The sequence below is a fragment of the Pollicipes pollicipes genome, unplaced genomic scaffold, assembly GCF_011947565.3.
Source record: "Pollicipes pollicipes isolate AB1234 unplaced genomic scaffold, Ppol_2.1 Scaffold_7261;HRSCAF=8764_pilon_pilon_pilon, whole genome shotgun sequence".
Classification (NCBI taxonomy): Eukaryota; Metazoa; Arthropoda; class Thecostraca; order Pollicipedomorpha; family Pollicipedidae; genus Pollicipes; species Pollicipes pollicipes.
In genome coordinates, this window is record NW_023597054.1 from 26449095 (window position 1) to 26474245 (window position 25151).

The 25151-nt window shown below is 48.8% G+C and overlaps 1 protein-coding gene and 1 long non-coding RNA gene across 2 annotated transcripts in view; both read left to right on the forward strand.

The window, feature by feature from the left end:
- Positions 1 to 2236: 2236 nt before the first annotated feature.
- Positions 2237 to 4169, forward strand: LOC119112813 (uncharacterized). Its single transcript, XR_005095788.1, has 3 exons — positions 2237 to 2872; positions 3357 to 3532; positions 4124 to 4169. It is a non-coding gene; the product is annotated as an uncharacterized LOC119112813 (long non-coding RNA).
- A 12-nt stretch (positions 4170 to 4181) lies between these two features.
- Positions 4182 to 25151, forward strand: part of LOC119111246 (kinesin-like protein KIF9) — a 32528-nt gene continuing 11558 nt past the window's right edge. Inside the window, exons 1-6 of the mRNA XM_037235066.1 lie at positions 4182 to 4217; positions 4778 to 4960; positions 5476 to 5664; positions 10621 to 10737; positions 12148 to 12248; positions 19754 to 19898. Coding sequence (XP_037090961.1) covers positions 4859 to 4960; positions 5476 to 5664; positions 10621 to 10737; positions 12148 to 12248; positions 19754 to 19898 — 654 coding nt within the window. The 5' untranslated portion in view covers positions 4182 to 4217; positions 4778 to 4858. The remainder of the gene's footprint in view (positions 4218 to 4777; positions 4961 to 5475; positions 5665 to 10620; positions 10738 to 12147; positions 12249 to 19753; positions 19899 to 25151) is intronic.

Sequence of the window (25151 nt, forward strand, 5' to 3'; positions counted from 1 at the left end):
CTGCCTTAAATTCAACGTGTTGATTTAACTTGTTTTCGGGATAGTCTTCACAAAGGTGATATCTTGCCCTTTTCAAGTCAGAAAACATAAAGCCTGCCTTAACCTGGAGCTACTGTACCCATTAGTTCAACATGTTGATTCAAGTTGTTTTCACACTGGACCTCGTCGGGCCGGGTGCTGGTGCTTCCCCCATCGACTGTCAGCTGAGGCCCCACCAGCCCCCTACAGAGCTGGCGCGGCCCCCGCGGCCGTCACGTGCCGGGCTGGGGCGCGGCCATGGGGCGTGAAATCGCTGGCGCTGCCGACGGCGGTCGACCGGGCGCCGTTTCAGCGTCGCTGAGGTCGGTTATTGGTGCCGCACGTGGCCGAGTTGAGCCCTAATCGGCTTAGGCGGCGGCTCATAGCGTGGTGGACCCACTCTGATGCCACAGAGAGAAAGTTCAGACGTTATTGAATTGCGATGTTTCAGGATGAAGGCAATAAACTGTGAATTAGTCGAATAAATTGATGGAATTCGCGGAACGAATGGTGGTTGGTACATCTACCGTGCGTGAATTGTAGCTATCGACTAAAGCAAGCTTGAAGATGATTAGAAATAATATTTCAACAGCTTGTTATTGAATATTTAGCAGTTCGTTTTGCATATAAATCTGTTAACCGACAAATAATCGAATAGAAAACTGTTCATATTTAGGCTTAATGATGAGTGGTATTCAAGCGTCACTGCAAAACTCTACATGTATGGTATTGTTATTGACAGATAAGGTTTGTTGTCCGCGAATGAACCACATTATTTTGGTTGCGACTTGCGAGCCATCGTATAATCTTTGCTCCCAATGTTAGATCTGCTGGTTTCGTTTCACTTATAATCTGAATTTAGCTAAATTCCACATGTTTCCCTTTTGTAGACGATGTTTGATATTCGCCGTGTAGACGATGTTTTTCCCTGGAAAGCCTGACATGTCCCTGACATTGAGCCTAAGGGAATCACCTCTGTTGGAACATCGGGTCCGCAAAGCCTTTACGAGATTGGTTAGAAATGCAATGCGTCACACATTTATTCCGACCATTTATTTTGTTCGCAGTAACTCAAAGCTAAATGCTTCGTAACTAGCATTGACTTTGTTGTTTATGCACAACCTTGGCCGGTTTTCCCTCCCGGTCCCCTTGGTCGTCCCCGAAGTCCCTGGCATTCGCGGACTCCAGTGTCGTCCCAACCCTGCATGTGCGGTATCGGGAGTGCGGCCCGCAGACCCTCCTTCGACTCGACCCGGAAAACGACCCTTCGACCCGACCTGTCAAAGCTTCCTAACCGCCAGCGAGTTAAGGGGCTACTTGACAATCGTTGTGCCCCTTCCCCTGGTTGTTTCTGGAGCTTCGTCACGATTCATCAAATTCAGTGGCCATGCATCATGTGGTCACATTCCTCCCTAACTGTCGCCAACGCGCGTACTTTTCTGTGAGACAACTCGATCATTTCGTAGGACATCTTAACTCCTTGGCGGTGCAAACCGTCCCGGTAACACTGCACATCCCTCCAGGGTTCTGGTTAGTTTAGCGGCCAGAACTACCTCAAATAACACCAACCGTTTCTGGGTGTGGGACCACTTGACCTGAGCAACGGCTGTCTCCTCTCCTTCTCTCTCCATTTCCTGCTCCGTCTTCCTCCACTTTCCAGTCTCTCGCTCCAGCGTTGGTCGACTCCTCGCGGCAACCGGCCGGATTGGCGCCTTATCAGCGGGCCGCAGCGACCGCCTGCCCCGAGGCGATTACGGCCCAATCGACGCCGTCCTCACGGATGAAGGCCTCGGGGCCGCACGGCCGGTCGACCTGACGCAGAGAGATGGCGGTAGGCGTCGACGGCGTAGGTGAGCTGCATACTTTTCGGCATGTGCGTCGTAGGCTGGAAGAACGCTCCTGTCTTGACGCGAAGTATTGAAAAAAGAACAACGGGAAAGGATTCTCCTTATCATGCCGAAACATTGTAGACAAAGATGTGACGAAATTTCAACACAAATGTTTGGGTAATGAGGTACATGCGCGATAGGTACAGCAATTAAGTACCTTCGCAGGCAAAAAAGAACAGCATAAGTTAGACGTAACGTTTATAAAACGGCTAGAAAATGGCTCCAATTTTCAGATTCTTATCAGACATGATAGTTGCCATGGCAACGGTAACAGCATTTCGTGATTGGCACTTGCATGCCTTACAAGCATTTCAGTCCCTTCACAAAGCCGTGCTGAGAACAGATCGATTCAGTATTGAGTTGCATTGGTTTGGTTATGATCAAGGAAGTGTTGCTTTGAGCACAATCGATTCTAATTTCATTATGCTGGCGGGTTGTTTTCCAGTGGGCGTTAGTGATGTGTCTTGGCGCCACAGCTTTCGAATGAACAAATGAATATTGTGCTAACGTAAACCCATCACTATAGTTAAATAATAGCTGACATATCACGGAAAGATTGTCCTGTCGCTTTGCTTGTTCGCCTTGGAGAGCGTGGAAACGTGCATATTCTAGTCTCTTCATTCAAACTGGCTATGTGCTTTAAACTTCTGAAATTAGCGTAGTACATGCGCTTGAGATTTCAACTCCTTTGAAACAGAACCGTCGGCAGTGAAGAATCTCAGTCTATGAAGATGGTAGCGCAGTCGACAAACGAAAACGACACCATGCAGGAGAACGCCCCTCGCTTCAGCTCTCCGAGCTCGAGCTTTCCACAACCTTCGGACCAGCAGCGGAGACGAACGCTGGGCAAATGCGAGCCCTACAAACCTGACCCTGTCGGCGCAAGGCCTGTCGCTACTTTTGTCAGATTCTTGCCAACATCATCCTTTGATCACGAATGCATCAAGGTGGACACGGAAGCCAACGTAAGATAATCTATGGCCTCGTGCCTTAACTTTATGGTAAAAAACAAATATTTACGAGAAAAGAACCATCATTCCGAGTGCTTTTTTAAAGGAAAGGGATTTGAAAGATTATTGAAAAAGAATGTTGTGAATTCTAGAATATAAGAAGTCGTAGAAGTTTCGGTGCATTGTCCTGCTTAATTTCACATAATTCTCTTCTTGGGCATTGCCTTTCATGACTCAAAATTCTGCGAGGTCGTTGTGCGTGCATGGACACCGTCGGGTGACAATGCGGCAGTTGCGCTCTTGTTTATGATTATGCTGTGTATAGGGTTACATCCGGAGGCAATGTGTGGAAGGGGCAATATTTTGATTGTTCTGGATTGCTCTGGCTGCAAAGTTGCCTTTTGTAAACTTGCTCCGGTAAACGTTTCCAAAGGATGGAAATTGGGAATGTTTATTGGGAATGTCCCTGCATGCAGTCGTTCCTGTGTTGCTGTTGCAGACGGTGGGCATAGAATGCGGCGCGGCCACTGGCAAACTTCTTTGCTCGAAGAACCCTCCTCGATCTCGAATGATGTCTTTGAACCAGAAGTTCTTGTCCTTCGGTGCAAATAGTGTGTTCCTGAACGCAAGTCAGGAGGACTTCTTTAACAACGTCATGCAAGATATGGTGGACAAGTAAATACGCCATCTGTGATATCGTCCTTTTCGTTCGCCATTTAGTTCTCACTTGGAGCATGAAGTAAATATGTGGTATCGTCTCTTTCGATTGCCATTTAGTTCCCATCTGAAGCACATGAAATCGTTTCTGGCCCCTTTAATGTTTTTACGTGGTGAAATAAACAGCATTCTTCAGAAACCACTGTAAATGCATTGCTGTACTACACAATTAATCGCGTTATGGACGAAACTGGCACGTCTGATGATTTGCCATTCAAGGGCAAAGTGATGTTAACGACGCAAAAAACGCATTTCTCTGTTCTTTGTGGAATGCTGTTGGCCACGAGCACCTCAAATTTTTCCACGACCCCAAAAATGTCAGTAATGCTCTGAATGTGTGACTTTACTGGGGAGGCAAGCTGGCGCTGTTCGTCCGGTTGACTCAGCCCTTGTGACCGGGCCCAGACACGTTAAGAACGTGTGGGCCTATACCACTGACCGCATGAGGTAAGTTGCCTGAAAACGCTTGAGAGTGAGTGCAAGTACGTGAATGTCGGGACGCTTTTTGTCGTTTGCAAAATGTATTGCAAGGACGTGTGTGCTTTCCAGATCGCTGGATGGCTACAGTGGAACTATCATCGCCTGTGGATCGGTGGGGACTGGCAAGACCTACACCTTGTTCTCTCCCAAGGAGAAGTACCAGGTGCGAACCAGGTGCCTGACTTGTCGAGCTGCTGTGTCCGTCACCGACAACGAGCCGGCCGAGCCGTGGGCTAGAGTAGAGCGAACAGTGATGCGATGTAGGGAGGGGCACAGTCGAGAGATCGCAGATGAACCAACTCGGTTAATACATGGGCTCTTCGAGTCACTTCCAAGAGGCATCTCAGATCATACAAAATGGCTCGAAAAATCGCTCAAAAGATCAACGGCTAGAAGCTGACGTGAGTTGCTGTCATGCATCCTTTCCGGCTTGAAATAACAAAGCAATGCTCTAAGTGTCATCTGTAACAAGAGCTGTCGCCACATCAATTATATTTAATTCCATCGTGTCATATCACTCGAAATGCGCACGCCTGACCAACGCCACCTTTGTGGCGTTGGTCGTCTGTATTTCGTTCAGGGTATCGTTTAGGGACATAGCTTAGGGCCATCTGTATTTCGTTTAGGGTATCATTTAGGGTATCGTTTAGGACATCTGTATTTCGTTTCGCCATTGCGCGCTGCCGCGCTGCCGCAGCCGGACTGAAGCTGCCGCTGTTTCAGTACCGCGGCCTGGTGGCGCGCTGCGTGGAGCGCCTCTTCAAGACACTGGCGGAGTGGGACGAGCGCACCGCTGCCATCTCCATGTCCTTCATCGAAGTGGTCGGCGAGACTGTCTATGACCTGCTGCGACCCAAAAAACCAAGCGTCACCATCGTCGATGGCGGGAACACCCTGCGCTTGAATGTAACGTGTCGCAAGTACCATGGTGCACCGTGGTGCCTCTAGGAGCTGACGTGTAGGAGCCAGTCCGAATGACGAAGTCTTGCCTCCGTAGCGCTCTTGCGGTGCCACAAATATGTACACAAGGGTTGTCGATTTGCCAAAGCGGATACGCTACCAACATTGAACTAGCTGTCGACAGACTGCTACTTTTGGACGCATCCACGAAACCACAGTGAGAGCAAAGTACAACGAATTAAGTGATGTGTAGATGCCAATTGCAAGCCAGTAAGCTATAGATGTTTTGTGACTAACAACCAGGGTATCAGTTGAAAACACTACAAAGGAAGGTTTGATGCCGAAATGTGTACCTTAGACTATATCATGAGTGACTGTGTATTCAACAATGACCAGCCAGCCCCTGTAAGCTGCGGATTCGCTTCCACTTTCGGATTATGATGTCCCACAGCCGAAGGTGGTACTAGGCAGCACACTGGGCGGCAAATACAATACAGCCAGCCACAGCCATACCGTTGCAGGGTATGTTTTCTGAGCGAGTGGTGACGGCGGAGTCGGCGCTGGTGGCGCTGTTCCGTGGCTGCGCGCTGCGCACGACCCACCAGCACCCGCGGAACTCCGCCGGCAGCTCCACCGGCCACGCCATCCTCACGCTCAGCGTCGAGTCGCGCAGCCTGGTGGAGACAGAGCCGTTCGACCGGCACGCCGAGGTGAGACATAGCAGCCAGTCAGCAGCGCTGGAGCCGTTTGACCAGCACGCCGAGGCGAGGAACATCTGCCAGTCAGCAGCGCTGGAGCCGTTTGACGGGCACTCCGAGGTGAGGCACAGCAGCCAGTCAGCAGCGCTGGAGCCCTTTGACCGGCACGCAGGGGTGATGCATATCAGGCAGTCAGCAGCGCTGGTGCAGAGCTTGGTAGCCATTGATGCGATCTACTCTGGCTGTGCATCCTCTGCTCCAGGACCGAAGTCAGACACCACTTTGTCCTCCGCGTACAGCGTGGTATGATCTGAGCAAGGAGACTTCCTGGAGGCAGGACGTCCAAAAAATGCTCCGCGCCTTTGAAATACGTGGCGAAGGTGTACGGCTGCGTCATCTAAAAAATAATGTTAGTTATTCTGCAAATATAGCTCAAAGTGAAGACGAATTAGATGAACGCATATACACCCGACTGCCCCATGAAAACAGCCCGCATCGGTGCGCTAGAACATGAAACCGTTTAATTTCATCTAGCCAATCGGTCGCACATTTGCACAGTTCTGCAGAAGATCACGCACGACTCCTTGGGGTGCCAAATATACATGTCGGATGATCCATAACTTTCACCAACCATAGAAGAGGCTAACTGTCCCAGTCGGTTGTTGGAAGATCGTCAAGAACCAGGGGAATACCAAGAGCCAAGGCCAAAGCTTGTAAACTTGCCGTCATGGCGTAATCAAGGGCAAAATGCCTACCTACAAGCTCCGTATCTCCCTCAAATTTGTGATGGGCTCATCGATTTTGCCGAATTTGCAGGAGTGGTAGGATGTCATGTGACCTATAAGAGCTTATTGCTTATTGTTGGGAAAAATTCGGGATCAAGGGCCAGGGGTCAGGTTCACGTTGTGCCTTTTTTAGCATTGACGTACACTTGAGCCCAATTTAATCCTGCATGACCATTTGCTGTCGACGCGTCCTGAAACTCCAGACACCAGTTTGATGCCCAGATGTTAACAATAGAACTGAGAGGTGCTAAAATGCCGTCCAAGCACATGCAGCCTGGGCTCAGTTTCCGGCCCACTTCTATGTGACCGTGTTGACCCCAAAGTACGATCTCTACAAAACCAAAACTAACTGTCCCTCTGGCCTTTGTTTGTCACTGCCCCAATTCCATTTGGTTTACTGTTGACACTTCGAGATATGGAAGCTATGTCATGTAGTGAAGGAACAAATGGGACTGACAAACACCGAAATTTTTAGACGGACGCTAGTGCTTACGCTGGTAAATATTTTGATCGTTGTAAAGCTTAAATCGACCATTAAGCTTTTTGGAAATATTGAGCACTCGATCCTTTGAGCCTGAATTTGACCTTGAACAGTAGCCTTGAGAGATGGGATACTTTTACTAATGCCAATGCATGCAGCGGTGATTTTTCCGACATGGAGAAGACTCAAATCGACTGGTAATTTTTGGGTGATAGAGTTTCCGTCTTCTAAGAATAAATTTGGCCTTGAAGGGTGACCTTGAAGGGTCAGGACTTCTTAACGGATGCTAGTTTATGCGCCAGTGATTTTCTGATGCTTAGAATTCCAGATCGGCCGGTTGTATGTGGGTGGTATGGAATTCGCCGGCCATTGAGCCCGAACTTAGGGTTTTCAAGTATTATAATATTCACCACTACGTGAACTACCATGCGTCAAAAACCAACACCTTCCGAAGTCCTCTTTCAAGGCCATATTCAGGATTAAAGGATGGAAAACTCCATATTACCAAAAATAACCGCCCGATTTGTACTTTTCAAGCATTACAGTATTCACCAGCGCAAGCGCTAGCGTGCGTCCAAAACTTTGACCCCTCAAGGTCACCCTTTAAGGTAAAATTCAGTCTCACCGGACGAAGAAATCAATAACACGAAAAATTAGCGGCTGCTTTGGGATTTTTGAGTGGCAGAAAAATCACTAGTGTATGAAATAGTGAAAAGGTCCTGACCACTCAAGGCCATTATTCAGGTTAAAATTTAGGCTGAAATGACGGGAAACTCAATGTTATCAGAAACTCTGGGGATTTCGGATTTGTTAGTACCAGAGAACCCACTACAGCATTAACTATCATCCGTCAAAAAGAACTTTTCTTATGGTTACCTTTCAAGCTCAAATTTAGGCTCAAAGAACGGGAACTTGATATCACAAAAAATACCGGCCGATTTCAACTTTTCAAGCATCAGAATATTCACCAGTGAAGGAACTAGCGTCCGTCAAAAAGCCCTTACCTATCAAAGCCATCCAACAAAGTTGAATTCAGCCTCAACTGACGGAGAGCTCGTGTGATCAAAAGCTAAGTTGTCAATTTCAGCTTTTCAAACATCTGAACATTTGTCAGCACAAGAACTAGGGTGCGTCGAAAGGCCCTGAAGACTCAAAGTCATCCTGCAAGGTCAAATTCATTCCGTGATATAGGTAGCGACGATTTACGATGACGATGACGATGCATGATGACGATGATTTCAATGTTACTGAAAATGCGCCTTTTGGTCAATTATGGCACGAGAACAGCAAAAATAACCTTTTTGGGAGGATGGGAGGGGAGAGTTCTTCCACATACGAAAAAATCTTGAACATGTGACACCCCAGTTTTGGCCCCCAATTCTAGTGTCTTGGAGAGGATGCATTTCTCGCTTGTTTTGAGAATCTAATTGCTGACTGACACTGATTCCTGACTTCATGGCAACCAATGGATCCACAAGTTCATGGACGAAATTAGGGACAGGATTACACCGGCGTCATGTCCACCTTAAACATCCGCATCGACAAGATTATTATTACTAGATTTAGAAGATTTACAAGATTATTAAAGATTATTATTACTATTGCAATTTCAGAATCAGAGTAACTCCGAAAATTTGCTTACGTTTTGAGCGGTGCCCTCTTCCACCTAGTGGGCGTCTAAAAGGATAGCGTTCAGCGCAACTTTGCTGGCGGAAAAATATTTTTTTCGTGCACGAATCGCTCAGTGTCAGTCATCTAGTCGCGCGGAAAGAATATTCTGGCTGCCCTGATAAGTCATTCCAGAGTTTGTGGTAGAGTAAAGTGGTTACTCCCGACAACTTAGTCGTAGCGGGAACTCTTGCATCTACCCGGCCAGTGGGGGTAAATGTCGCCTACCCATGTACTGCAGATGACGTAAGCTAGGATCAGGCATTGTTTACCATGACATCATGTTTTGACAGGGAAAGAAGCAGAAAGCCATCTCATTCAGAATTTCAGACTTGGATTAAAACACGTTAGGGGAGACAAGGGAGAGTTGCATCATCTTTATTCAGAGCTCAGCTATAACATAACTACTGAGGATGGTGGACCAATGCGTGTATCCCTGCAGACGATTATAGCCTTCAGCTACATATAAAATGTTAAAATCTGGGAGAACGTCCTCACTTTTTGTTAACTGACATCGGTACGAACACGTTTCAATGATACAACCTGGCCTGCTCTTGGAGCAACCGTATCACATGGTGTGGGGAAGTTATATCAATTTTGTAACTAGAGTAGGTTGAATCGCGAGCAAGCTGAACGTGTTACGATATGCGAGTAAAAAATGCCCGTCACAATTCGTCGTGATTCCCACATGAGAAATATTTTCCCTTTCTAGTCAGCTAGTGTTTACTTTACAACTACTATCACCTCGGTTTTGGTGCTCGGGTAGGTATTGTGGATCTGCATGGGTACTGCAGATGCCGATGTATTGTCTGGATGGCAAAGAGTGGCGGTAATTATTTCATTGAATCATTGATAATAAGCCAGACAGTGACATCTTTGTCGGTGCAATGTATCACTGACACAATATGCCCCATGCACAGCTGGTACAACATGTACTGTCCGCCATCTTGGAAGAAAGCTTGCACCACCCCGAAATCCTTTGCGAGCAGTCGCCAGACGTTTTGCGGCATGTACAACACACGCGCTTCCTACCAATCCGTACAACATTCCACTTAGCCTGCCTTTGTCAGAAAAGTTTGAGAACGCATTTCCACCGATCACTAGAACTTTCAGCGATATGTAAAAAGATATCTGTCGCGCTCACCCCAAGACGCGAGCACGCATGCAGCCGGAAGCACATTGAAAGATAGAGGGGGCTGCTGTGCGTCGGCCGCGTGATTCACGACCATCTGCCGCATGTGTGTAGAGTAAATCGCTCTGATATAACTCATTCCACCCTCCGCTACTTTCCAGCAAAGATCACGCTGTAGGAGTAACGCTTCCGCAACTATACCCTTGTCATGAGCTTTTTAGCCATGAGTTATCTGAGCGTAGGCAAAATTGTTCTTAGTGTAGGCATATGCATGCTTTTTTGTCATGTATCTGACAGAGTGTATCATATCATGATAACCATCCACCTTTGAGAAGGCAAGCTCAAAGAAATTTTCTCACGATTAGAGCTTAAATACACCGGTCTTTATATTCCCTGCTTGAATACACCGGTCTACCCACCTCGTGTTCTGACTTGTTTATATTTAAGCTGATTCACACATATTTAGGCCCAATGAATGTATGTCAGTTTATAATACTGAGCTGGATGACGTGCTCATTCTGTGAATGACAGTTTGACGTGTTTATAGCGTAGTTGACATTGGCACTTTGTCAAGATGTTTGCAAAAGTTCCTGTCATGGTGTCCATGGCTAGCGTTCATGCGTTGCACGCACTGCATCACTTACTTCTGCACTTGTTCTGGCTGCTGGGTGTGTATTTACGGCGTCCGTCTGGGCCACACGCCCCGAGCTGTATTTCAGCTGACGTTTGTGGACATGGCCGGCTTTGTTTCGGCTGCTGGGTGTGTATGTATAGTGCTCGCCTGTGCCACATTTCCCCGGCTGTTTTCCAGCTGACGTTTGTGGACATGGCCGGCTTTGTTTTGGCTGCTGGGTGTGTATGTAAAGCGCCCGCATGTGCCACACTTCCCGGCTGTTTTCCAGCTGACGTTTGTGGACATGGCCGGCTTTGAGAAGCTGCGCAGCTGGGAGAGCTGCTCCGGCCGGCTCATTCCCGGCGTCGTGGTCGGCGTCAACAAGTCCATGACCTTCCTGGAGCAGGTAGGCTTGGAAGGAGCAGACGCGTCTGACCATAGCCAGGGCGTTCAGGCCCACAACGGTGGCCGCAGGGGGAGCTTAACACATTGATCGGCACAGGGTTGGGGTGATCATTTTGGTCATGGTCATGCGTGCGGTGCTATTTGAGGACGCGTTCAGCGGTACAGCGGTGCAGTGGCTGGCAGTGGTGAGCTGTCGGTAAGGGACGCAGCAAACAGAGCATCCGACACACTCAGCGTTCCGTATCAGTTCATGAGCCCTGCACGCATCAGATTGCAGGCATGGTACTGCGGGCTCCGATGATGTATACCCGGATGACTGAATGTGTGGCCATTATAGAAAGCTGTTTTGACAATAAATGCTCATACTTCTACGTCCGGACATATCTCCAGACTCAAGCTCACACGGAACAAGCGTGCACCTACTGCCTTCGCAATGGAAAATGTGGGGTTGAATTTAACTGGTTTAACTAGCGGCACGTACCTCTGTTTAAACCTGCTGACGACTTGTGAAAATTAGGTCATTCCTCGGTCATTCATGAATCTGACCTTTGATACCCGCGCATGGAAAGTGCTCATGCTGCTGGGCTGTGAAATGTGTACTGACAGCAGTTTGGCATATTTTGGAAACCCGCAATATCGTGACCTATGGCCCGTGGTTTAACACCGGGCCTCACGGTCAGTTCGACCTAGGTCATCGGATTTGGGCGTGCTGTGATCTGCCTGACCATGCCAGGCTAAGGTAGGCCAGGCCGAACCTCTCAGGTTGATGTGACCTGTCTGACCATGTCAGGCCGGGGTAGGCCAGGCCGGACCTCTCAAGTTGATGTGACCTGTCTGACCATGTCAGGCCGGGGTAGGCCAGGCCGGACCTCTCAGGTTGATGTGACCTGTCTGACCATGTCAAGCCGGGGTAGGCCAGGCCGGACCTCTCAGGTTGATGTGACCTGTCTGACCATGTCAGGCCGGAGTAGGCCAGGCCGGACCTCTCAGGTCGATGTGGCCTGTCTGACCATGTCAGGCCGGGGTAGGCCAGGCCGGACATTTCAGATCGCTTCAGAGGTTTTTGAAAAAATTCTGGAACTTTACAATAGAACCGTGTAATTGGGGTGTAAAACAAATAAATTACTTCTTAAGAAGGAGATTTCCATGTTTAGTTGTTCCATCCACGACTGCACCGATGGAAAGACAGGCAGTGGATGCACCCAAATTTCGACCATTATCGGAAGCAAATGGAACCTGCCATGCTCCCGTATCAGAGGATTGTTATAAAAATAAATCTGTACCGACGTAGTGTGTCCGCAGCGCTAACTTTTAAGCGATATACACAGCATTTGTAAGAATCGATCGTCTTGCAATAGTTCCAGTCAAACTAAAACTCTATATAGTTTGCTTAATGTAACTTCGTTTTCAGCTGATCATGTCGATGGCAGAGAAGCGTTCATACCTTCCAGTGCGAGTTTCGAAGCTAACCCACATCCTGAAGTCGAAGATCGGTAACAAATGCGACACAAGGTAAGCTGCGACATCGGTTTGCGAGGTTCTTAAAGGGAGTATCCCACATTTGGGAAATGCTCCAGAAGCCTACTCCGGCGAAACCTCAGTACCAGTTACGCCTAAGAATAGCTCTGGGTAGTGCTGACATTTGATGCCTGTGCTAACGCGGCGCCATCAAGATATTATGGAATGATTTATTTGAATTATTCGCGAGTCAAAATTACGCTGACAATGTTTTGACACGGCACCGCACTTCTTTTTCTTAGTAGCCCCAGAGTGTCACCCTAGGTTGGACGAGCGACTATTCGCAGACCCTTCCCATTGAATATCTGTCAATCCTACCGCCACCTATCAACGCGTTTTCAAGTCAACTACGTGACCGCGGCGTGTAGCAGAAGTCTGGCCGGGGCCACCACCATAATATGCATCCATTACGAGTCGTTCTACACGAATGGCTTAATGTTCCGTTCGAGTCAATGTGCTGTATGTTGGATAGCAAAAACGACGATGCAACCATGATGAAAACGCATCAGGAACGTAATGAAGGGCACACAGGAAAACACTTCTCTCGATGTCACGCTAGTAAAATCTTTACAAAAACATAGCGCAACTATGGGAGGTCACAACGGCTGGCGGCAGGCGGCTCCAGGACGAGGCCACAAGATATGGAAACGCCCTGTGAGACATGGATAGTCAGAAAGAGGACAGCTCCAACGAGCCGGTCGCCGTTGGCCGGACACTCCAGGCCAGCAAAATTGCCATCCTTTCATCTTAACCACTCCTACATTACATCATCCCCCTTGCCGTCCGTGAAGATGCTGGGAGCTACCTTCGGCCGTATCCTCCCCTGATAAAAGGCCATCAACATCAGTTAAAAGTACAACATCATTCTGTTCAGCTATATCAATATCCGATTGATCATTTGATTTCATTTCAATCCCGCAAATTCCTTATCGGAGTTGACGTTTCCCTCTCGTCGAGTGCTGCTCTCAGTCTGGGGCGCGGACGCTGCCTGCTATCTCAGCCGCATGCGAAAGGTGAATATCGTGGTCTGGGTCATCCCGTGGGCACGGGGCCGGGATCACATCTCATCCACTTTGGAGTCGCTGGGGTGGCGCGGCATGAATAACTTTGCTACGCGCCTTCACCACACTGGCATCTTCCGGGTTATGAATGACCCTTGCGCTCCGGTGGCGGTCGGTCCGGTCGCTGCCCACCCCTGCACCGTTGTTGGTCAGCGCCTCGCGAGATCGGTGGCGGCTGCCGCCCTCTGGCTGCCCGCTTTCCGGCTGAGACGAAGGAAAGACTGTGTGAAAGACTAAGATTGGCCCGCAGAGCGTCGACGTAATTTGTGGCCTCGTACTGAAACCGCCCGCCGTAGCCGTGGTGGATTCCCGGAGCCGTGCTGTGTTCATGTCCACGCCTTACGAACATGACGTAGAGGAGAGTCTTTGTCTTTGTGCGCTTTTGTTACGTTATTGGTTTGTCTTTATCATTATTGCATATCCGTTCTTAAAGGACAGTTTGAAGCCAATTGACTAGAATGAAACGTTAAGCCACAGATATCGAACGAACCGTGATGAATACAGGATAATGATGACCATTACGGTAGCAGCCAGGAACGTCGCTTTAAAAACCTTCGGAAAGGCCTGAGCCCCTCACCCCTCACCCCCACCCACCCAAGTGCTGACTTGAACCCCCTTAATGCGTATGAGCTAAGAGGGAGCACTGGGCCAAATGGATGCGGGAAATTATCTTAAAAGTTGGAATGCTAGGCAGCAGGCACCTAAACAATCCATTGATATTTTCATGTTCATTGTGTACCAAAAAGTTTCCTGCGGGCATCTCATGCCTTTGCCATGCGAACACCGTCATATGTTTAACCAGTCTGCGTATTCTTGACACGTTCGGACATTCTTGACGACAATAACTGCGTAAGTATTTGTACAAAGAGTAGTTTACCGCAATATGTGGCAATTTTTAAAAGTGCGAGATGGTCCAGATAAACCTTAACGCACGTTTTCCCCAAACAGTGTCAAGTGTGTTTGTTGCATAATGGTGGCTGTGGTGGTTATGCGATACGACCAGCGACGGCGGTAGTCATGAGTGATCCGTTATTAAGATTTATTACGATCCTTTTTTACTGTAAATTTTACTCCATTCCAAGCAATTCATAAAACGCAGCGTATATTTACTTGAAATTTGAAGTCGTACCTCTGCAGAAAAACAATGTTAAGCCTACGAAATCTTAAAGAAGTGTTTTCAATTCTAACATTGAGAGCGGGAATTCAAGAAAGCCAAAATCCGTGGGGGAATCAGGTTTTGGGATTAGGTTAGGTCGACATTTTCTGACAAGTCCCCCCAACTGATTTTAGAAAGTGACACCCCTGGGGTAACTTGTAGCCAAGAGTTCTGTTGTGACGAGCTGCGATCACACCATGTGATTTGAAAACTCGTTGGCAGATGGCAGAAAAATCGGCAAGTATTCCCTGTTGAGGATCCACGAACAGTCGCTCCTCTAGTCCGCGACTGCTGTCGCCATGACAGCGGGCCGTTGTCAGCTATTGTGGACTAGAGGTACCACTGTTGAGCTGTTTTAACCGGCACATTTAGGGTCTGCAGGCCTAAAAAGTTTGAAGTGGTGCGTCACTATCAGAGTTAAAGAAACCGGGTGGAACAAAGTTCAGTTAAAAAACTGCAGTATAAAACAGAAATACACTACATGTACAATGCATGCTAAATCTTCAGTTCATACTAAAATATAAAACATCTAGTTCATACCAAAAACTCCTTGATTTGACGATACGTCTCCCCCAGTTCTTTCTGTGCTATTACCTGTTTCTCGGGAGGTGCTGGGACACACTGTCTTCAGCATGTGGAACTTTGCGGCCTGTGGTTCTGGTGGCTTGTGTTTCCGCTTGCTGAAGGGCAGTTTTCCAGCTATCGGTGACGTCACTTTCACATTGCCAACCCCTGTCTTACCCATTCATATATCCGAGGCGTTTGGAAACATTCCCAAGCCTATTCCATTTCCAAGCCCGGTAGCCTATCTAGCCCACCCGACTTTCGTCCAATATCCCTAGTTCCTATTATCAACAAAGTGGTCAAGCGAGCCATGCAACGGTGGTTTTACCACCACCTACCCCATAACCATCTCCTTACATCTTCCCAGCACGGATCCCGTCCCCGTCACTCCGGAAACCACTCTAGTGTCGGTCTCCGACACCTTTTTGGCGCCACTAATGGAGGGAGGTCTCACTTCTGCGCCTTTTTGGTTGAAGTAAATGTTTTGACGGTATTTAATCACCAAATTTTTATTCAGAAGCTGCAGATGTACGGTGCTGAGACCTCCTGTTTGGCCGCCTATCTTCAGGGGCGCAACTAGAGTGTGTACCTGAATGATGGGTCAGGACACAGTGTGCTGTCACGGTCGGTTGTCAACAATATGGGCGTCTTCCAAGGTTCGGCATCAGGGCCAGTTCCTTTTCACAGTTTGCTCGAATGGTCTGTCTTTGTACGCAGGAAACGCACACGTTTTCTTCAATATGCAGATGACATCCAGATTTTTGTGAGTGGTCCAAAGGACGACCTGGAGGGACTAAATGTAAATAATAGTAATGCAAATGTAAATGTAAATAACAGCAATAGTAAATGATCGCCTGAGCACGATTTATTACTCTCTAGCTTAGTAAGCTACTTTCTTTTTAACTAACCTCACCTCACCTCCTTTACCTCACAGTTCGTCCCGTTGCTCAGTTAGTTAGATAGTGTTCCTTACGGTCCAACCACCTAGGAGGGGAGGGGGGGGGGGGGAGCAAGTCGTTTTAGGCGCTCGCTATTTGGCCTTACCAGGTATGGCCTGCGGCCGACGGCAACGGGCGCACTAAAGGTCAGGTGGTGTCAGAAGGCAGTACGGACCGTGTCGAGCATTGCAGCACGTTTCATTTTGGCCTCCAAATTCTGCCGTTGACCTGGCATTGCACGATCGGATGGCAGGGGTCAGGGAGTCAGACAACAGCCGCCGCTTGGAGGTAGCTCTGGTACCAGAAATTCATCCACTCAGAAGGTTCGGATCAACTTTAAAAAACAACTACGGCGGTGGTCATTGGTCCGCGTATGGCAGCCGTGCACTAACGGTGCGGGTGGCTCGCCGACCGCTATCAACGGCCGGGCATAACCGCTGCAGAGCCAATGATGAGGCTTTGACGCTGCAGGTCGGTGACTATTTCAGACGCAGAGGAATACTGCACCAGGCAACCCTTGAGCTGGAAGGCTTTAAGCTAACATTGGTATCAAAATAAAACATTGCAAGATGTAAATTTTTTCCTTGAAATACTAATAATAATTTTTACTTTAAATTTTCTCTTTTAAATAACGCTGCATAATATAAGCAAATTTTATATGGTAAATATAACTAAGCGTATACGGTAAATGATGCAAACAACCAGGCCGTGATCACAGAAAGTTAAACGTGCCGCCAGTGATGTGCTCCACGTTCACGACACCGGACGACTTCACCAGCTCACTCACCACCAGCTTGTTCATCAGTCGTGCGTGAGACCAGGAGCACGGGCACGAGACTGGGTCTTGGTCGGCACGGTCCCAGGGGCCGCGCGATGCCACCACCAGCGCCCTCACTCGGGCATGACGACAGCGCCACCTCGGCCGCTCGGCAAGCCGCGCGATCCTCTGCCTCGGCAACACGCGGCAGCAAACGACGGCCTCGGCTGTCAACTGTACGACGGCCTCGGCTGTCAACTGTCGCAGCCGCCTCCCGCGGCCCGGCGGCTGCCGTCTTGATGTGCCGGGAGGCGGCGTGGTGCCGCCGTGAGCACTTGCGAGAGGCTAGAAAATATCGGTGGCTCAGGCTCTCCAGACAGTGGCCGCGGTTTTAGGACAAAAGGGGTATGAAAAAGTGCATGTGCATTAAGTGTGTACGCTCAAGTACGTATGTTTGCAAGCGGACGTATATAAGATGCAAAGTTCGTATGGGATAAGTGCGTATGCAAAAGTTCGTACGCAAAGGCTCGTGCGAGAATGTTCGTAAGGTGTGGAACACGTCTGTATAATACTGGTCTTGACTTAAGCTTGCGAAAACAAAAGTTCACACGGAACATGTTCTTAGGCATAAAGGACGTGCGGAAACGTTACAAGCAATTGTACGCAGGCAGAGGTCCGTGACCGATGGCGTTCGTTTCGCAAAAATACGCACGAACAAAATTCGCATGCATTTATCATACAGTGATACGTTTGTATGGGTAGTTCTCCTATGGGGGAGTATTCCATAACAGATGGACCACCCGAGTACCAAGTGATCTTGTCGTCCGCTTTGAGAGTTCAGTGAAAGTTGATCTACATGGTATGTTAGGAGCATGAATATAGCTGTGTAATTTCTGACTCTATCCATCTTACATTTAAAAGTTATACCATCGGGCAATGCTGATTTGGGTGCGGAAGTCCTTATCACATCTGTTGCAACGTGTCCATATTTTGCTCTGGGCTCTGCGGTTCACATAAGTACCCGCATACCGTGTGTTACTCGCGCTTCTGTCCATCGTATTGAACAGGGGAGCTGGCTTTCACCGCGAGCGTCAGCTGCGACCGGCGCGGGAGACGACGTTCCCTTCATCACTCACCCTCACGCCGTCACACTGAGGGATGAGGGGGAACACAACAAACACGGCGGATGATCTGCAGTGATTTTTTTCTTTGCCGGCGGTCCATTCAGTCCCAGGATCAGTTTGCGTCACTCCCATTCACTCTGGCTCATTTCCGGCAACCGGAGGGCAGCTAGCAAATGCAATTGCATAATGGGAACCAGCAAAAAAGTACAAGTTCATTTCATAAAAATTTAGGCTTATCATCAGACTTGAACCAAGATACAAAATTACCTCTGTTCATCGTCGTCCCCAACCTTCCTCCCTCCCTGGTCGACGGGATGTGGTGACTCCCGCAGTGATCAATCATCCAACGCTCGACAAGGATGGGCAGGGCTTCCGCACACGAACATGCAGTGCATACCTGTCCACAATCTGTTGCGTACCTACCTGTCAAACGAACTTTATCCCTGAGCAGCATTTGCATGCAACGACTGTGTTCTTACATGATACATTTGCGTACGAACTTTTCAGTAGGTACTTTTGCTAAACGAACTTGTGGTTGACGAACTCTAGGCGCATGAACATTGTCCTACGAACATGTACCATGGGAGATTTTTCTATGCGCACTTTTGTCCACAACGACGTGAATATGAACGTCTAGACGCAGTTCAACAAAACATTGTAGAGAACGAAATCTTAGCAAACAAATCCTTGGATGCATGCGGACCGCGTTAGCTGCAATGCGTGTTATTGTGCACATGCCCATGCATGCATAACACCATGCGCGAGGACGCTGGCGGTGCGTCCTCGCTGTTGATTGTAGCACGCTTTATTTTTTAGCACATACGTATGATTGCAGTATTTAAGTTACACGCCCGTGCTTGGAAAGGATCCCGCACCGTGGTCATGGTTATGGTGCTGCGCCGGATTATTCAAATACGTTGTGGCCGGTTATGAATTTAAACGTGTGGCCACAATAAGGTAATGGGGTGGTAAGCATTTACAAATGGCACTGTTTATTCTTCAGCAGCCTGCAAGTGGTTAGCAATTCCACTGGCGGGCGAGCAAAGATGGACGTTGACATTTAGCCCATAGCTGTACCCCTGCGTGCAGAACTCGCCTATGCACCCTGAATTTAAAAGACATGGTACTTGCGTGTTATCTTCTGATCTACTGTTATCTTCTGATCTGAACTTCCGGTTCCGATGGAGCATGGTTTATTCGCAAGCAGTGCGGACGACAGGCTGACCCATGGCTGACAGCCGCAGCATGCTCCTGATGGCTGACGGTCGCAGCTGACGACCTGTGGCTGACGACCGCAGCTGACGGCCTGTGGCTGACGGTCGCAGCTGACGGCCTGCGGCTGACGGCCGCAGCATGCTCCTGATGGCTCACGGTCGCAGATGGCAGCCTGTAGCTGACGGTCGCAGCTGACGGCTTTTGGCTGACGGTCGCAGCTGACGGTCTCTGGCTGACGGTCGCAGCATACTCCTGATGGCTGACGGTCGCAGCTGACGGGCTGTGGCTGACGGTCGCAGCATACTCTTGATGGCTGACGGTCGCAGCTGACGGGCTGTGGCTGACGGTCGCAGCATACTCCTGATGGCTGACGGCCGTAGCTGTCGGCCTGTCAGGTTGACGGTCACAGCACGCTCCCGAAGAGACCATGTCTTGAGAGATGCAGGATCAAGCAGCGAAGAACAAACGAGGGAATGCTTTTCATCAGCTTAAAGGCACGGGAGATAGTCCCGAAAGACGGGACGAACTGTACCAGCCTCCATATGCTGACAAGGGCGCAATACTCAGTCGTATGTGCGACGTTAGCAAACGCGGTGCGTCCTTTTTGTGAGCAGTTGCATGAAGCATAACGGCGCTATCGAACATGTGACGTGCCATCTCTTTCCTTGTTTTCATGCTCTGCAGATTGATCGCCTGCGCGAGTGGTGAAGAGGGACATCTATCGGAAACGCTGGCTACTCTCAGGTTCGCTGTTCGGCTACGAGGTGTCGTCTGCAGCCCCAAGCAGGAGCTGATCGACGACCCGACGTTGATGCTGACTAAACTGCAGGTAGGCTGGTCGTTACGTGTGTGAGCGGCATTGTTTTAGAAGGGATCGGGCTCGGGAATGGCGGAGAAACCTTCGGTATCCAATGGGTGTGATTGCTCTTGGCGCTATTAAAGTCGTGTAAATCGTCATAGTCATTAGTCGTTAGTCTTAAATACATGTCATTATGGTCGTAACTTTTAGTCGGTGGTAAATAATAAGTCGGTAAGAAGTGGTTAAACGTTCCTGATCATAAAAGAACTTACCATCCAAGTATATTATCGAAAGTCACTTTTGTTATATTCGCCCTAAACACGTGACTTTCGCAGGTGTACGCCATTTTATTATTTTCCCACTTTTAATTAGTGAGCTACACTACCGAGAAGCATGGCTCATGCAACAGTATACTGTAAATTTATGGTGCACTGACAGTATTCAACGCTTCGAGGTGAAGTTATCCCAATCGTGGCCATAAACCGCAGCCTGAAACGTCTAGTATTGTCAACATAGTAAATGCTGCACTACAATGTCGCTTATCAGTACTGCTGGCATATCGAAGGTTGATAACTCAACACAAGAGCTCGGAACACATCAGGCCGAAAAAACAAAAGCTGAAGTCCTTTCTGTTAAGCCAAGGATTATTTTCCCCGGTATGTTTGTTGTGTGAGCTTGCAGGCAAAAACTTGGATCTCAACGACTTAGGTCAAGTTAGGCCTCATAATGTATTCGTGCTAAAATCCAGCGTCGCCCAATATGTGTACTGAGTTGGCCGCGGGTGTAGTTTCGTAAAGTAAGTTGGGTGAGGGGGACGCTGAGCAGTAAACAATGTCTAAGTTAATACCCAAAATCAGCAAAAAATGGACTTGACCTCGTATTTGGCCCGTTAATTCTCAAACTTACGGGATGCTGAAGACCGCACGCGAATGGAAAGGAGACAACCCTCTAGCATTAGCCCACTTCTTATCTCTCCCTTGAACTTCACTGCTCCTGTCTTGTGCAAGCCCCTTGAGATTTCCACGAGTGGACTGGCTGCCCCCTTGCAGTCAGAGGAGGTATTGGTCAATGCCCTAAGGGTCCTTTATCACCCCTGTCAGTCAGTGCATACAACTTACGATACTATGTCACATAAAACAGACCATACATAAAACGTTTGCTGATGTAACATCTGACGGGCCATGGTACCCCTGCAAACTTCTCGAGGAGGGGCGTTTCGGCCCTTGAAGCCCTTTTTGTTACCCGGTGGCCCTCTCGTGCATCGCATGGGCCCACACTTAGGTTAATGTGAATGCTCGTTGTACATGTGTGCCACTGTTCCTCTCTTTTTCAAACGAGGAAGCAGCAAACAACGTCAAACCTGCCTTCTAATAACGATGAACGCATGCATGACGCATGCATTCGACCACTAAAGGTGCGCATGGGTGCTTTATTCTATTGGCGTTGACACAGTCTGCTACCGAGCCATGGCTTCAAACGTCCAGGATCGCGATATAATCTGTCAATGGGGAACACGTGACCGAGCACGCCTTGCTCAAACTGCGAGAAGAATGTCAAGAAAGACGCTTGCCCAAAACGATCCGACCACTCACCAGACTTTCCCTGACATGACTGGACATGATCTGACCTGACATGACATGACCTGACATGACCTGACATGACATGACGTGACCTGACATGATCCAACCCTATCTAACCCAACTCAACGCAGCCCGACCCGACCCAAGCCGACCGGGTACCCCGGTCCGGGTCCGAAAGTAAGTCAGTCAGTCACTGGTCATGCCTGCACTCAGGAAGTTTTCGGCAAAAAACAGCGCAATTATTCAAGAACTTTGCCCATTGCAGTACTTCACAGGCGTTCTCATACAAGCTGTTCAATCCTGACAAGCGTTATTGAAACGCTGCAATATAACCACAAATAAGTGGGAAATAATGGGCTTTCACGCTATATATATAGCCAGAAAGGGGTGGCGAAGGCGCGAGGCTCGATAGGAGTGGCACTGAGCACTTGTGGCGGGCCAGACAAATTGACATCAATGCATGTACCTAGGTATATAGGATGCTGACGTGTTCCATGGACTATAGTACCCAATGGCTGCAAGCGAATCACACATGGTCATAAGTGCGATTTTGTGAAATACAGTCGGGCTCAAGACCCCTTGTGCCCTTCTCAAACATGGCTTTGCCGTTGTGCGAACAGTACTTTAGGGAATTTTGTCAGCTTGAATGAGAACTGATGGTGGCGGGAACAACCGTTTGGGGAGAAAGGCGCTCCAAAGTAGTGAAGTGCTCCTTCGACGCATGTGGTTGACGTGCATGCAGCATACAGTCCAGGGGTGGATCTAGAGGGGGGGGGGGGGCACGGGATTATGTCCCCCTTTGGTCCCTTTAGGCTCTGAGATGGCCCGTAGCCGGCCGAGCAAACACAGCTGTTTTTTACTCAAAACGCAGAAATTGGACGTCTTTGGGCTTTCAGCCGACTAATAACAGTCGTAAGCAAAAGTTAAGGGCTTACGCGCAGACACAAAATATTCTTCACTGATTGAGAGGGTGGTGATTGGGAGGTCTTAAGACTGCTTACGCTGTCCAGAGGCCCTACGCTGTTTCCGGGGGACCTACATGTTTACCTGCGGGGGTCAACCTGATCGCTAAGGAGCCTTCTGCGTTGCCCTTGACTTCTTTGCATTAGCTCGGAGGGCCCTGCGCTGTTGCTGGGGCTCTTCTTGCTAGCACGCTGGGCACTCTTTGTCAATCAGGGGACTTCCACGGATTCTTTCCACTCGCCCGAACCGCTCTATACGCTAGAGCTGGTGGGCTCCATATGTTAACATGCCGGGTACTCTCGGTTGCTCAGGGGCCCTCCATATTGGTCACGGTTAGCCTACTGGTACACTCACGACATGTTCTCGGGCCCTCTACATTTGTCAAGAGCCCTTCTAATTTTGTGTCACTTGCTTAGGGCCCCACGCTGCTGTCTGGGGCCCATTTGTTGACCTACTCGCGGTCACTCGGCCGTTCGGGCACTCCAAATTGGGTCTTGGGGACTTCCTATTTGAATGGAGGGCCCTATGCACTTGTCGGGGCCTCTATCTGTTTGCCTGCTCGTTTGCACTGGATTGTTCGGGGGCCCTGAGCATTGGATTTTAGTATTTGAATGTAGGGCCCTACGCTTCTGTCGGGGCCATCTGATAGCCTGCTAGGGTGCACCCAATCTTTCGGGGGCCCTCCACACTAGGTTTTAGGTACTTATCTGAATAGATGGCCTTACGCTCTTGTCGGGGGCCCCATCTGATAACCTGCTCGGGGCCCTATCTGTTAACCTGCTCGGGCACACTCGGTCGTTCGGGGGCCCTGTACATTGGGTCTTGGGTGCTTCCTATTTGAGTGTAGAGCCCTACGCCCTGTTAGGGGCCATTTGATAGCCTGCACGGGCACACTCGATCATTCCTGGGCCCTCCATATTGGGTGCTTCTTATTTGAATAGATTACCCTATGTTCTTGTCGGGGCTCATCTGTCAAACTGCTTGGGCTAATGGCGGATTCAGAAGGGGGGACACGAAATCGTGCTCCCTATTGTGCCCCGAACGGACCTATAGGTTCTGAGTGGGCCCATGACTAGGCGAACAGACGCAATTTTCAGACATAAAACAGACAAAAAATGGACGTCTTTGGTCCTTCAGACGATCAAGAGCAGCGACGAGCGAAGGTAAAGCCCGTGAGCAGACAAACTCATTACGCTATCCAGAGGCGTTACGCTGTTGCCGGGGCCCTTTATGTCTACTGGCCGGGTCAATCCGATCGCTAAGGAACCTTTCACGCTGCCCAATATATCTTTGCATTTTCTCGTAGGGCGCTACGCTCCTGTTGGGGCACTATCTGCTAACGTGCCTGGACACCCTTGATCGATCAGGGGCACTCGCCAGGTTCTTTCCACGCGCCCAAAATGCACTGTATGCTTTTGCCGGGGCGCCATATGCCGGGTGCACTCAGTTACTCAGGGGCCTTTCATATTGGTCTCGGGTTCTTTCCACTTGCTCTGAGGGCCTTGTGCTGTTGCTGGGACCAATGTAAGGTGAAACACTGAGCCACTCGATGCTCAGGGGCCTTCTACATTGATATCAGGATTTTTCCTTTTGATGTCGTTTGCGGATGACCCATTTCATATAATACGTTTAATGCTAGAATATGTTGTACTCCTTCATAACGAGCAAAGCAAAAACTCTGTATTAGTCGCCAGCTACCAGCTGATCATGTCAACCAGCCGACTAGCTGTGATTATCCTTGGAATCAAGTTTTTGCTTGATTTAATAGTATTTATGAGCTAACTGTAGCTTCTCTTGCTTTTTGAAAAAAAACTTTGCCTCAAAATGAGAGGATTCATCATGATCTGGAGAAAATGAATAAGCTCCATGCATGTGCATTCGTAGTACGCCTAGGTCTCTAGGAATACGCACGGAAGAATGGGTTTCCGTATAAAAATAACATACTAAGAACCTTGAAATTTAATTGGCGGACTTCGAGGATTTCTTTTGGGGGTCTCTGAACTCTATGGGGCCCTGCAATTTTGCATGCCCCCCGACGAAATCCTGGATCAGCTTCTGATACAATATTTTTTGAGTTAAGGTTTGATCCTTGTCACAGGGCTGGGATGCCCAACGAGATGTGGTTATTCCTTACAAGCTGTAGTTCTAAAAATCAACATAGATGTCGCTGCAGGTATTTATTGCGGAACGATGCCATCTGGGCAGGTGGCTGGACGAGATCATTTCGAACATCCCGCACGTCCGGCAGCACGCCGCCGTACCAATCAGACGTCTCTTTTATCCGCGCATCGTTACGGAAGCCGCTGTTTGGGGCGATCTCATCTGATCGGGGCGCGCAGGCATGCATGGCGCGTCCGTCTGTAAAAATCAGGTCGACCACGTCCGGGCACGGCCGCGTCCAGACATGTGTTCGACTTATATTTTTTTAGAATCTATGAGCCATTGGCTCATTATCCTCATTGCCCGGTTTGAATATCATTTAAGTGATAACATAGTGTTCTTAGAATTGATTCATTGTTGATTCACATCCCAGGTCAATGATTCAGTCATGATTCAAATGTTAATTTTGCAGTGTGTGAATCGATTCGGCATCGATTTATTGTATTTATTTAAATATCATGTGCAGCTTTTATTCCGTTTCAATTGCTTATCATTAATTCACCACCGGTGTGCAGTATTTTTGGCCACATTTTACGTGATTTCAAGTTGCTAAAGACCTACCAACTGATTGACAGGGTTC